Source organism: Eretmochelys imbricata, chromosome 2, assembly GCF_965152235.1.
Source record: "Eretmochelys imbricata isolate rEreImb1 chromosome 2, rEreImb1.hap1, whole genome shotgun sequence".
Taxonomy (NCBI): Eukaryota; Metazoa; Chordata; order Testudines; family Cheloniidae; genus Eretmochelys; species Eretmochelys imbricata.
The window spans coordinates 158,164,864-158,179,351 of record NC_135573.1 but is presented as its reverse complement, the minus strand read 5'-3'; the positions used below and the strand labels follow the sequence as shown (position 1 = coordinate 158,179,351).

The 14,488-nt window shown below is 41.2% G+C and overlaps 1 protein-coding gene across 1 annotated transcript in view; it reads right to left on the bottom strand.

The window, feature by feature from the left end:
• The window catches only part of PLEKHG4B (pleckstrin homology and RhoGEF domain containing G4B), a 230,616-nt gene that overhangs the window by 32,688 nt on the left and 183,440 nt on the right, over positions 1-14,488 (bottom strand). Inside the window, exons 7-13 of the mRNA XM_077808715.1 lie at positions 11,965-12,051; positions 10,688-10,804; positions 9,581-9,679; positions 8,576-8,718; positions 5,381-5,519; positions 3,731-3,853; positions 2,840-3,004 (exon numbers count right to left, since the gene is read on the bottom strand). Coding sequence (XP_077664841.1) covers positions 2,840-3,004; positions 3,731-3,853; positions 5,381-5,519; positions 8,576-8,718; positions 9,581-9,679; positions 10,688-10,804; positions 11,965-12,051 — 873 coding nt within the window. The remainder of the gene's footprint in view (positions 1-2,839; positions 3,005-3,730; positions 3,854-5,380; positions 5,520-8,575; positions 8,719-9,580; positions 9,680-10,687; positions 10,805-11,964; positions 12,052-14,488) is intronic.

Below are 14,488 nucleotides of genomic sequence, written 5' to 3'. Positions count from 1 at the left end.
CAGGTCACATAGGAAACTCTGTGAAGTAGCTGGGAACCAAACCCAGAATGCCTGACTGCCAATCTTGTATCTCACCTCAAGACTACTTTTTCCTGTCAAGGAATTTTGTTCTACAGGATTCAACCCTGCGGCCTCTTGTACACACAATGTAAGTCCTGATCCAGTAAAGTACTTAAGTGCAGGTACCCTTCAGCATGAGTACTTCCACTGAAATCAGTGGGTCTACCCATGTGTTAAAGTATGTGCGTAAGTGCTTTGCTGGATCAGAGCCTAGATTACTAAATTAATGACCCACAAGTTAAGAAGTACTGTTATACTACTGGCAGTTGTTAACCAACTTATTTTAAAAAATTCTAAACCAGACAAAATATCATCTTTTAGGTTGTTCCTGGGAGCCAAAGAGTTCTTGTGACATAAAAGTGGTGTTTATAATGAATCTCAATGAAGCAATTTTTCTAAGATATAGAAGCTATTCAGAAAACGTTTTCAACGCCAACTTTGAAATCCAACAGAAACTAGCCTTGTTTAATTTAATCTGCATGGATATTCTGTGCTACCTACTCACTAGAACTTTCAGAATCACAAGAAGGGGGGAAAAAACCAAAACCCTTAGGACCTGATTCTCCATTTGGGTACGCTGATGTTAATCAAGAGTATCTCCAGTGAAATCAAAGAACTGCACCAATGTAAAACAGATGTAAGTGAGAGGAGAATCAGGACCTGAGTAACAGTCATTTTCCTAGGGCCTGATTTTTGGGGGTCACCCAACAACCACTTGCAAAGACTTGAGTGTGGTTCTGTACTGCTCCCTTCAAAGGTATGGGGCTAGGCCCGATTATGTCCTCAAAGAGGATCCTGCATTTGCAGAGGCAGTGGACCTCCCCTCTGAAGAAACTGGAAGAAAGAACTGGCCTGTCTTCAAAGAAACCAGAGGTGAGTATCCTTGCTCTGAGAAGACAAGACCAGTATTGGGTGAGGGTCCTCCATAGTGTGGACACTTCAGATAAGCAGCCACATTTTTGGATGGTGGCCCAGATTGAATTCTGACCCTTTTGAGGTTGTCCATCACCAGATTAACTATTTTGAAGCTGATTTAGCTTGTGCTTGTATAATTATTTTTCCAGTGGAGATCACAATCTTCTTGAACTCTAAGCGCCACTGGGCAGAGATCTTGTGTTCGTACAGTGCCTAGAACACTGGGGCACTAATCCTGATTGATGTTTCTGGGTGTTACGGTTATACAGATAATAATGCCTTACTGTATGCTTTCATCTGTAGCTTTGCTGTAGTAAGCATGGCTTGCTCTGTGGTTTTATACATAGCATACATATGAAAAAGCTTGGGTTTATATGTTTTTCATTTGATTCCCTTTACATTATAGAAGCAGAGAAACGATTATTTAAAAGGGTAAAGGTGCTTATTATGTCATTTGGCGCTTCATAATTGTGCAGAGGAAAATTCTGGCCAGTCGGGTATGTAAGTTCTTGGATTGCACATTAAGAGCAGTGTATGACTATCTGTGTATAGGGCAGATTTAAAAAGGTTTTATCTACACATTCAAAAAAGAAAGAAGAGATCCAGGCTGTGGTCCATGCAGGAAAATCTGTCTCACTCTGGTGCTGCTGTTTCTGGCTGGGTTTATAATTTTATAATACTTTTTTTTTTTTTTTTAAACAGCTCCTAATTGCCAGTCTTGTGATTGCATGTACAGTGCACAGGACATTAGATTCATTGAGATTCTGGGATCTGGGGAGGGAACAGCCAGCTTAGCGGCTGTTCTGTAGTTGCAGCATAGGCATAGTCTGACTTCTATATAGGGTTGGGGCCTCCAGTTGGGCCAATGGGGCTGCGCACTGGTGGGAGAAGGGGCGGCAAATTATGTGCCTGCTTGAGGCTTGCAGTTTAGGCACGGCAATGCCCCTCCTAACTCCCCCAAACTGCACTCATGGGTTGCAGCTACACATGTAATATCCTGCCTAAACTCTGCCTGTTCTTTTGACCCTTGGTGCTTCTGTGCGTTTCTGAATGACGCTGATCTCTGTGCCCTCTGTCTGGCCATTATTCCAATATATACACCACACTTAATGCAAAGCAGAAAAATAACAGACATCCAGATAGTGGGGGGGAAAAACTGCCATTCTCAGTTGTTTATTTGGACAGCTGAGGTACTCTGGGGAATAGCAAATGCCAATACACTCTCGCTCAGGCACTTGAATGACCAATACAGCACTGGCTTTATGTGCTGACACTAACTTGTGCTGGCTTTAGATACTGTTGTCCTAGGAGGGCTGCAGGAGGGGATCCCTGCTCCTAAAGATGTTATTGTGGGGGTGTTAGTGGGTGCAACAGAGCATGTCATTTTAAGCTGCCAAACGACAAATTACTTCAGAAAACATTTGAAGTTCATCACTGCTCTGGTGAACTTTGAGGGGTCAACACAGTCCTTCGGATGTTTGCCAGATTCTGACAAGCCATTTTGACATGCCTCAAATTTGATCCTGTGGGCTATACCTCACCAGGGTCTTTCAAACAGGCCTCACTGGAAATCTTGTGGACAAACTACTCTTTAGCTAGGACATGGCAAAACAAACAAACAAAAAAAAAGCACTAGAAGAAGAAGAAGAAGTGTCAGCACTGATACGTCAAAGAAATCTTGCTAGCAGGTGCAGTGTATGGGAAAGTGCATCAGTACCTCCCAGCACCCTGGGAGACTCACTAGCACCTCCAGTACCTTGGAGTGGAGGAGAAGGGGCTCATATAACACACATTTTATGGAATATTGTTGCACAAATATTTAAACTACTGTAAATCTGTATTGAACCTGAAATGTTTTTCTTACCGTCTCGTAAAACTCATACAAGTGAATCAGCTTCTCCAGCTCACTCTTCCTTTTCTCTGTCTGAGTGCTGACATTACTCAAATAACTCCTGAAGGCCTGAACTTTTTCTTCCAAGTTCAGTGAGCAGTTCTTTTGTATCAGCTGCAGCCCTTTCTCACAATATTGCTGTTGAATACAAAATGAAACAACTACATTAGTACACTGCTTCTTCTGCTGTCCAAATTCTTGTTCAGCATTGTCATTTACTCCATACAATATCAACAAATCTTGTTATAGGCCAATTGTAAAGCGAACAAAGGTCAAAAGTGAATAATCACTCTTTTTTCATACTGTTCTGCTAATATAAAGTTACTGTTGGCCTTTTTTTAATCTAAATTTCTTTTGGGAAGCATCAAGAAAGAATATAATGATATGATGGAGCAAAAACTACAGTCAATTAAGCTTGAATATTTGAAAAGAATTATTACATGTTCAGAGGAGTCCTGGTTATGTTGCACTTAATATCATCATGAGAACTTTTGTTTTGCAAGTAACAGCTCTCCTGTATCCTTCTTGATGTAATTTCTTTATATGAAATAGTTACAAGCTGAACTTTTCTCTTTACCAGGCTCTAGGAGGTTGCTGTGCCTGTGTACTACTGTTCCTCATGGATGTACTGTGATGGCAGATCTGCACACATTAGGGTGACCAGACGTCCTGATAAAATCGGGACTATCCCGATATTTAGCTGTTTGTCCCGCCATTTGTCCCGATATTTTGCTTCAGCAGCTCTCCGGCTTTATTTATTTATTTATTTATTTATTGCTTGGGGCGGCAAAAATTTTCTAAGCTATTGCCAATGCAACTAAAATAACAAAAGCAAAAACAAGTGTTCCTTAGTACAATACTTACCATCACTTTGTCACTGAAAACTCTGAATTCTTCTTGCTGCTTCTTCACACTTTCCAGAGAAAGCAGCTCTTGATCTAAGGGGCCAAGATATCTCTCGCTTTCATTTTCAAACCAGAGTTTTATCTATAGAGGATACAAAATTTGGTTTTTTTTTTAAATTAAAGAGTAAACTATATCTAACACAGAAATTAAGCAACTTTATCAAAGCAAATTAAACTCTTGTGAACATACACCAAATAAATCTTTTAAATTCTTTATTTCAAAACTATGAAAAAAATCTCTCTCTCCTTATATACAATTTATCTAGAAAGCTATTTTATATACTGCATATAGTAACAGACACTTTAGTCAAACATATATTAGTTTGCACCATATGTTAGGCCTCACCTTGTACTCCTTACACAGGCAAAACTCCCATTGAACTCAGTGAGAAATTTGCTTGTGTAGAGACTGCAGGGCAAAATCATTAGTGATTAATGAATAAAAATATAATTAGAACAGCTCACTGAATACAAAGAGCCGAAAGGTCTGTGCTAATTTTTAAAAACATTTATTAAAATATTTACATTTTCTTTACTCAGAATTTATTACAGATGTTTCCCTGACTTGGAAAGTTTACCCTTGTGACAGATATGCACAGATTCCTGCAATAACTTTGGGAGACCTTACTGAATTAAATTTAAATAGCTTTACCGTCCAATGTAGTATAAATGCAAAGTTTATGTATTATTGTGGGATTGTACATAACTATTCTAGTGGGGAGACATGGCCAGTGTAAAATCTGAGAAGTGCTATTAGCTTCAAAGAACTATTTTAAACAAAGTACCAGACCAAAAAAAAAAAAAACTTTCAGGACCCACAAAGTGAAGTGGGTTTCCCAGGAGATATCTGGGAGGAGTGGAATGCAAATCTAAGGACACAACCTTTTGAATCTATGCCTTGAGGAGAGAACCACTGCCTGGCTGATTACCTATTCAAGGTCTCTGCAGATCACAGACCCAGGCTGTAGAAAGGAAAGACTAACCTATGCATATGGGTTCTTGTTCTGAGCAAAAGCTGTTATGAACTTGTGACTAAAGAAAACCCCCATGCTGGGGTTTGAAGGACTGAATCCTACCAGAGCCCTTGTTAGAATGGGGGGAGAATCTCTGGCTTATGCGCAGGCATGCAAGTTCTTTTATTGTTTTAATGTGTTTTCTGTGTAGTGCTTTCAACTTAAGAATAAATGTGCTTGCTTAGAAAGGGCTGTGTTGTAACCTGCAACTGTGGGCAATTATAACTGTTCATAACCTCTGAGAAGAAAGCAAAGCAGACTTATTTAGGCAGTCTGACTTGCTAGGGAACTCACCAGTGTAGGTAGGGTCTATGCAGCCTGAAAACCCCAGGTGAGGCGGGAGAGAGAGACACACGTTTCTGCCCAGGAGAGGTGACAGCTGAGGAGCCTGGAGCCAAGAGTGGGTGTCCTTGCTGGACCACAAAGGAATACAGGTGCAGTTGCCCTGAACTGTAACGTTATTTGCACTGCATACACACTTAAATGGCCAGCCCAATATGTAGCTTATATTCACAGATTAATTTGGCCCCATGAATGGAAAAATGGAAGGTTAGCCCTATAGCTGGTATAAATTAAATCTCAAAAATAGTACTGACCTGATCACAATCTTCTTCAAATTTTCTTATTTCTTGGAGATTCTCCAGTTGTTGCAGACACTTATTCGATATGAGAACTAGCCTATGGACCTCCTCATCTACTTGATTGTACAAACTTGTTATCGCCTCCATGGCATCTCTATGAGGGGGAAAACGACACATAAATGTCCAATGCAAACACAATGCCAGAAGAGTCCACTCTATGTTTCAGAAGATGACAATCATCAAAGCTGTTAATTGGCAAAGCAAAGGAGGCTTGGGCCAACAAGCCAACAACTACAGAACGTATTAGTTGTGTGTTTCCTTGTTCAACTCATCAAAGGAAAATGTATCCAACTCAGAACCACAGACACATGGCAGCCAAGATCTTCAAAAGTGACCAGTGATTTGAGGTATCTCAGCTGCTGGGTGCTCAAGTGTGTGTAGCTCAGCAGACTCTCTAAGGCATCCAAAAATAACTAGTCATTTTTGAAAACCTTGGCTGTTGTATATAAATGGAGTTGTTTCAGCCAGCCAGGCTGCACTAACCCAGAGCAGTATATAAAGCCTTGATTTTCAGCAAAGTTTCAAGTCTGCAGGATTACTCATGTGCTTAAAGTTAGGCAAGTGCTTAAACACTTTGCAGGATCAAGACCTTATTACAGTTATAAAATTCTCTGCACTCTGATTACCTAATCTGATCAGATTGGCATAATACCTGCCTATCTTAACTTCTGACTCCGCAGGTATGTGTCTGCCCACCCAGCCCCCTTGCTATCTCACGCTGCATGAGGTATTAAATAATTGAATTAGGGAGGGCCCAAATCTCTCCAGACGTAAGTCTGCAACCAGTCTTCCATTATAAGACTGAGTTTCAGCCAGCCTCTACCCCCCACCAAAAATAGATATCTTGACTTCATGTTCTGAAAATCTGAAGCTTAAATCCCAGTATATGATAAAAGTTTCTCTGAAATTTTCAGTTAAATTGAGAAGCACTTTTTCAGATGGAGATTAAAATTACTTCATTTTGAAATTTTTGGAAAATTTAATGTTTATTACTCTCTTTTGCCTTAGGTCGATCACTTCATAGGAACAAATGCTACATACAGCCCTAGGCGATTTAGATGTAAATCCCATTTCATTCACTGGGAACTGTGTATGTATAAATGAGGGCAGTATTTGGCACAAAACATCTATATTTGCTATTCTCCTTAGGAGGGAACATGAAATCTGTTAAGGTGTTACACATATCTTCCCCTTGTTACATTTCCTCTCTCTGAGATGACTACAATGGCGCCGCATTCTGGTCTACAAGGTGTGAATTGTAGAGTGCTCTAACATGCTGCACTCTAACTGCCCCAGGCAGACCCTGCTGGGATGAACTAAAAGGTACCCTAGTTTGCGTTAACATAGTTCTCAATGAGTGGTCTCCTCTCAGGCACACCCTCATGGCCTTGGGAAGTCCTGCAAATGGCTCCTTGTCTCAGTTTTCCTCATGGCTCCCCAGTAACTCAATACAAGTTCATCTTCCAGTCCAGTGGTTCTCAATCAGGGGTACACATACCCCCAGGGGTATGCAGAGGTCTTCCAAGGGGTACTCAACTCATCTAGATCAATGTTTCTCAACCTGGGGGTTGTGACCCCAAAGGGGGGTTGTGGGACGGGTTTAGGGTCGCAAGTGAAGAGCCGGCATTAGGGGTGGCCACAGTGGGACCTGTGAAGCTCTTACATGCTTCAGCCCTTGGGGGGCAGGGCTCGGGTTTCAGACAAAGCTCACAAGAGGAAAAACAAGCTCAAGTATCACACTGAAATGTAAGTACAACATTTATATTTCAATCAATTTATTTTTTAATTATATGGTAAAAATGAGAATGTAAGCAATTTTTCAATACCAGTGTGCTGTGACACTTTTGTATTTTTATGTTTGATTTTGTAAGCAAGTAGTTTTTAAGTGAGGTGAAAAACTTGGGGTACCCCAGACAAATCAGACTCTTGAAAGGGAAACAGTAACCTGGAAAGGTTGAGAGCCACTGCTCCATCATAATTTATTAACAAAAACATAGTGCAAAACTCCCAGTAGTCCCAAAACATAGTCTACATCCCCCAGTGCATGGAGCCTTTAAAACCCGGCTCGGTTCTCACCATCCTAGTGTCTTCCACTACACCTGGACTCTTTGGGTATGACTACACAGCAAAGAAAAACCAGCGACTGGTCCGTGCCAGCTGACTCAGGCTTGAGGGGCTAGGCCTGTGAAGCTGTTTCACTGCTTTGTGGACTTCCAGACTTGGGCTGGAGCCCGAGCTTGGGACCCAGCCACCCCGCAAAGTCCTAGAGCCCCAGCTCCAGCCTGAGCCCAGACATCTACAGAGCAATGTAACAGCCCCGCAGCCCGAGCCCTGTGAGGCCAAGTTGGCTGGCAGGGCCAGCAGCAGGTGTCTAGTTGCTGTGTAGACATACCCCGAGTCAGTCGTCCTCTGTCAGAAGAGCCACCCCAGCCCTTCCTTCTGGGGCACAACCCTGCTCTTCGCAGCAGGAACTCCCAAACGCTTCTCAGCTGGGAGTGTCCTCATGTCTCCTCTAGGGCCCAGCTCTCTGGCAAGGAGACATCAGGGACTAAGTCGCTCCGCTGTTCCCCCTTCCTTCAGCCCTTGGCTCTAGCTCTCTGGTTTAGAGCCAACAGCATCGCCCTCTGCGGCTGCTCCTCTTGCTGTCAGTTCTTTCCAGCCCCTAGGCTCTGGGTAGGGGATGCCAGCCACAAACCCCTCTGGCTGCTCTCCCAGGAACCACCTTCTCTCTCTGGGGGCTTCCATCTCATACCCCTCTTGTCTGATTGACTCAGTCTGCTCTGGCTCCTGACTGACCTTTTATAACCCCAAATGCTGCCCTGCATGCTGAACTGGCCCAACTGGGAGCACCTGGATGGGAATAGGAGAGCCAAGCCCAGATTCATATGATGGGCCAGCGACCCTGTTACAGTGCTCCTACAGGACTTCATCGCTGCCAGCTAGGTGCCTTCTAGTTCACACCAGCAGGGTCTACATGGGCAGTTTAATCGAGCATGTTGTGCTCTCTACAATTCACCCTGCTCTCCCTCTCCCTCCCCCCCCACACACACTGGACTGCAGCACCATGTAGACAAGCCCTTTCTCTCCCTTTTCCCTTCTCTGATTAACATAGGTCTCTGATGCAGCACTTACTGCAAAGCAAGCACCTACCGGTAGTCTTCTGTATTGCAGAATTCCTCTTTCCTGAGTCTTGCAAGGATTGTCCCACCCTCTAGCCTTAATGTTACCAGCAAGGCATCTTCCAAAACAAGTTTCATCATTGTCTTGTGTTTGTCAATTAAGTCACTGACTTCCTATACAGGAGAAACACAATTAATCTCATTTTACCAGAAACCTAGCCAGTGTATCGGTACCATAGCGTGGCTAGCGTGGCTTTTATAAAACAAATCCATGAGCACATTGGTCAGGGAAGTAACAGAACCCTGTTAATGCCTGGTTCCCACCTGTAATTTTTGCCTTACATTTCCCAGTGTTGCTTCTACTGGTGGAGCTGAACCAGCTTTAGCAATAATTTTTGGCCAAAACATTATGGAAACTGAACTACTCTCTCATTCACTACACTTGGTCCCTCAGGTTGATTCAGGCACTCTGGCAAGGCAGTGTGGGGAAGCCTGTAGCATTACTGACTAAACTGTGCTTCTTTTGTAGACAGAGGAATTCAATTTCCAGGGCTAGTAAACTGGCACCTTTAACAGAAAATTATTAAAAAAAACATAATTAGAGATGGGCCAAAACTGAAACCTTGAATCCAAACTCCTTTAAAATTAAAGGGATGCAAATTTGAATGACTATACCCGAACCCATCCCTATAGTTTTGTGTTGCATTAAAAAAAACCCAAAGGGTCTATTTTCTAGGGTTTGTTTTTCAGGTGTGGCAGAAACCTTATGAGAAGGGCTCATCTTGCAAGATGTCTACAATCTTGGTTTCAAATTTTGTGAGAACAGCTCCTGGGACATTGGTGCTTTCAGATCTAAACCTTGACACCCTATTCTGACCTCGTAACTGAATGCTGGTCTAAACCTGATGCAGACAGGATCCAAATATCTCCTCCTCAGCTTCTCTCTAATAACCACCATAATATATTACTGAGCTACCTCAGGCTTCCAGTTTTTTGAATTCAAGGCATAGCATTTGTGACATCAGCTAATACTTACCTGCACTGTACTTAGGGTTCTGTTGGAGTGCAGCGAACAGACTGAGTTCTGTAGAAAGACAATGGCCTCTTTGCAGTTTGTAATAAAGGGTTCCAGTTTCTGCAGCAATAAAACACGATGACAGGTAAAAACACTCAAAAAGACAGTCTCAGGAAATAGCTTTGGCTTCTTAAACTTGAAGTGTCCTAGATGGTCACAAAGAGTTATTTGTATGTTAATTACAATAAGGGCTTGTCTACACGTGGTTTTTGTACTGCTTTAACTATACCAGTTTGAAACCAGTATAGTTAAGTGGTACAATCCCCTTAGTGTGGGTGCAGTTATACCAGTATAACTATTCCTGAATGGGAAGTGGAATAAAGGGAATAAGCCAGACTAATAAGGGGAATAAGCTACAAAGATAAAAGGCACTTTTATACCAGTGCATTCATTTAGTGCATTCACACTAAAGGTGGTATAGATCTATTTCAGTAAAAAAAAAATTACTCCCTTAACTGAAATAGTTAAATGGGCATAAAAATTGCGTTTAGACCTTCGACACAGATTTGTTTTTTTAACATCAAAATAGGCATAGCCTTAAATAAGGTCATTGCTTTCCAAGTCAGTATTTGGAATGTGTGGTTATATACAGTCTCTATAGATCCCAGATCTTCATCTGGCATAGCTCCATTGACTTCACTGCCAGAGGACAAAGTACTGCACATGAAGAAAACTTCAGGGCCTGTTACTGACTTTAATAGAGCTAAGCTGATTGACACCAGTTGAGGACCTGGCCATAGTGATTCAGATACGTGTTAGAAAATGAGTTTGGCAATTCTAACCTAATCCAGAGTGGAAATCTGTCTGAATCCTGCAACCACGACATAGCTGAATAGAGGCCAAGGACTGAGCAAGGACTGACTTAGCCGGGGATTAACAGAATACAGCGGCAGAGCTGTGTGGGGAAGTTTCAACACCACCTACATACAGCGTACAAGACTCTAACTAGCACAATTTGTTTCTTATTTTTATGAGGAATAAATGTTACTAAATTCCATCATGAACATTCTAAAAGGGAAAATAAAATCAGAGGCGAACAAGTAATGGGAGCTGCAAGCACTGTCTTACCTTTCGGAAACGTATCCAGTCATGGTGGTTATACAGAAAGGCTCCATCAAATTCTGCTGTCAACTGGGTACAGTCAATGTGCTTTTGCAGAGCCTTCAGTGATGTGAGGACTTCATACTGTTAAAGAAAAATTGTGAATGGAGCTGTATTAATGCCATAAATCAAACTACTGGGAAAAACGTACATAGTGCCAGTTGTCAAAATCTTTTACAGAATCTCTTGAGACAGAGGACCAGATCCTCAAGCGGGTATAAATGAGTGCAGATCTAGTGAAGTCAAGAACTGGGTCTCAGATTTTCTTCATGTGTAATACTCTGTCTTCTGGAATGGAAGTCAATGGAGCTATGCAAATTTGCACTAGCTGAGGATCTTGCCCAAAGTAGTACATCTTATTTGTAGAAAATATTTTCTGTTACTATTCTATATTTGTTAAAATATATATATATAAGATTGAAGGGAAAAAAATCTCAAGTGACTTCTGTCTCTAACAACCATCTATGCCAATAGAATATTACATATAAAGAAAAAAAGAGACATTGTTAAAAATTCTTTGGGTATCAAGTTTTATTGGGAGAAAATAGTATATTTTAACTCTACATACAAAGTTCAGGAGAACAAGCTTCTGTTCTGATTGATTTGATTTAAATAATACATTCATTTCTGGTCTTTAACTTCAGCTCCCTTTATACTCATTTCAAACATCCATCAATTTTGTATTTTTAAAAGTATTTTATTTATAAAATATTTTTAAAAATATTTTATTTATAAAATTCCTGCATAGGAAACAACAGCAGTAAGTCATTATGTTATTGCAAAGAACACAATCCACACAAACATACTTCTGACTACCCACTTATACAATTCAGCAAACCGGTTTACGCAGTAAGTCTAGCCATAAAAGGGCAAATTCTGCCACCCTTGCATTCCTTACATGACAGGGCTGTTGTGAGGATGAATACACTAATAACTGTGATGTGCACAGATATCATGGTGATGGCGGCCACATAAGTACTGAAAATAAGATTTGCATTGAGAAGCACGTTAGAGATAGATATAGATTTCAGTGGCACTACTCACACAGTAAGGTGCTACTGAATTGGAGCTACTCAAAGTATAAGGTATTATTCAGTGAGTAATAGTAGAATTTGCCCCTTAAAAACAACAAAGTCACTTTCTTCTAAACAAAATAAAATGTCATAAGTCAGATTTTGCAAAGTAACTTTTCATAACAAAATTTTAACTTTACAAAATATCATGCACACTCTTCTTAATGTTACCTGAATTGCAGTATCTTTGTCAGGTCTAAATGCAGATTCCTTCTCAGTCAATATCAGGACACTATGAATGGAGTGAGGAACTGCACTCTGGAAAGCAAAGCAAAATGAATTTAGAGAAATGCTTTATTATGAACCTCCCAATCTTTTTTCCTTTTTGCCGTTTTTTAAAATTCAGCTTGATTGGTTAAAATGAGCATCATAAGACAAGAAATATCTTTAAATCGTTACTTTTAAATAATGTATTTTTCCTATAATAAATGTAGTTATGGGGTCAAATTCGGTTCTTTTTGTTGCAGGAGCACATTGTTTTATTCTTCAATAAAATTAACTTGGATTACTCTACAACTGCAATTATGTTTTCTTAGTGACTAACCTATGCTGTATGTGTCCTTGCTTTACACTACGTTATTCCCATAAGGCATTAAAAAGCTTTAGGTGAAAAATGCGAACAGCACAAAACAAGGACACAGTAGCCTGCAATGATCATGGTCAATCTTGTCTATCGCACATATAACTGTATTTGTGGTTCTCGCATTGGTGCGACCTCACATATGTGTGTTCACCTGTAGTGTTTGCTGAATCCTCATAGGTTGACATCAACATGAGACTTCATCATCATGTTGTAAACTATACACATTCAAATAGTAACTGAAGTTTAAATACTTTAACTAATACAGGATGACATTCATATTTCTTGCTTCATGCAGTATTGCTTTGATGGTGTTTTCTCTCTTATAAAAGTGGCTGTCGGAGAGGGTATTAGGTCTCAAAAGACACTGCATGGGTATTTTTTTTTTAAATCCATCAGTTAGGCATTTAGGGATTTATCCAACGCCTACTGAAGTCAATCAGTGTTTCCTCTGCTTTCCGTGGGTGCAGGATCAGGGCCTTATTCATCCCAGTGCTGGAGATAAATTTGATGTAGGGCCTTAAGTAGGTATTAGATCACTATTACACCTTCCTTATTCCGCAGCTCTTATTCAAACAGAGGTTTCAGGAGGCAGAGCACATGAGTTCGCTGCCTGCCTACCGTCCATCATTCTTGCCAGTGAATTTTAGGCCACTTGGTGCTTCACATAAAAGCACAAAGCAACTCTTCATATTTTAGCCCTAAATCTTGATTGGAGTGCTTCTGTGTCATCATATCCATTGTGACTCCACAGCTTGCGAAAAAGACTTATTATTTCTGTTACTATGACAGAATGTACTATTGGTGTTACTGGCTTTTTTCATTATTAGTATTCTGTGTTCTAATTTTCTGTTATCTATATCTAATATTCCTTCTCGTTTTCCATCTCTGTGTTTAAAGGATACTTCAGAAAACACTGCTTAGCCATACACATCGGATGTGCTCTAATGCAAAGACTGAACATTGGGACGATACAGGCTGAGTGGCAGAGTTAACTCTGATTTCACTTGGGGCTTGATTATAATTTTACAGTCTGCCCAGAATCAGAGGCCTGCCCTAAGACAGAGAACAAACACTGAGAACAATTCCTCTTCCATTCCCCCTTTGCTCTGGGGGAAAAGTAAATTACTTGTCTGGTTTTCCTGAGCAGCTTATACCTCCCTGTGCTTGGTGCCAGGTCGCTCCACTTACCGGTGCCCCCTGTGAGTGCAGGGTCGGGCCCTCCAGCAGTCCTCAGGGGAGTGGGGGCGGGGCTGGGGCAGAGCAGGGGCGGGGGCCATGGGGAAGCGGCAGAGCAGGGGTTGGAGCAACACGCAGCTGTGCAGGGCATCAGGAAATTTGGTGCGGTGTCCTACGCAGCTGCATACTTTTCATATGGGTAGGGACGGCCCTGGTGCCAGGGCTCCTTCCCACTTCCCACCCCCTCTAAAGGCTCTTCATGAGGGTTCCTAGGCAAGTAGTCCCCGTCCTACCTGCATGACCACAGTCACAACCAGTGCTGGGCTGAGGAGGAAATAAGAGTGAGCTGAAGGCTAAGACAGTATAGCCTTTGATTCCGCAAGTTAAAAAGAGGGAACTTATGTTATAAATAGAATGACAAGAATGATAACAAATCCATCAGTCCTCCCTCTGAGCCTTTCTACGGATGATGTATTAAGTCTTTAATCACAGCAGCTGCAAAGCTTGCTGTAATGCAGAGTCCAATGTACGTTTATGGCACATGCTCAAGTGGCCACATTTATATTTGAAGCACATCGGTCACCTTTCCAGATTGGCAAAATTAGTATTTCACCTTTGTTGTTTTTCAAAAGTTCAACAGTGTTTGCTCCTGGCCTGTGGGAAGAGAGTATCTGGAAGCCCACATTTTAGTTAGGTCTCCTGCATGTGCACTTCAAAATGAAAAAAGCCAAACTAATTGAATTTTTTTTTTTTGGTGTTAATGGCAACCCATTCTCCGCCCAAGCACACAGACCAAGTTTCACCCCACTCTAAATTGAAATGGCTAGTCTAAAAACTTAAAATATCTAAACTCTAAAAATGGAGCTGACAAAGGAAAAATTGTCAAACTGTTACATTTAATTTCATTATAATAAAACTATATCTACCTAATTCCAC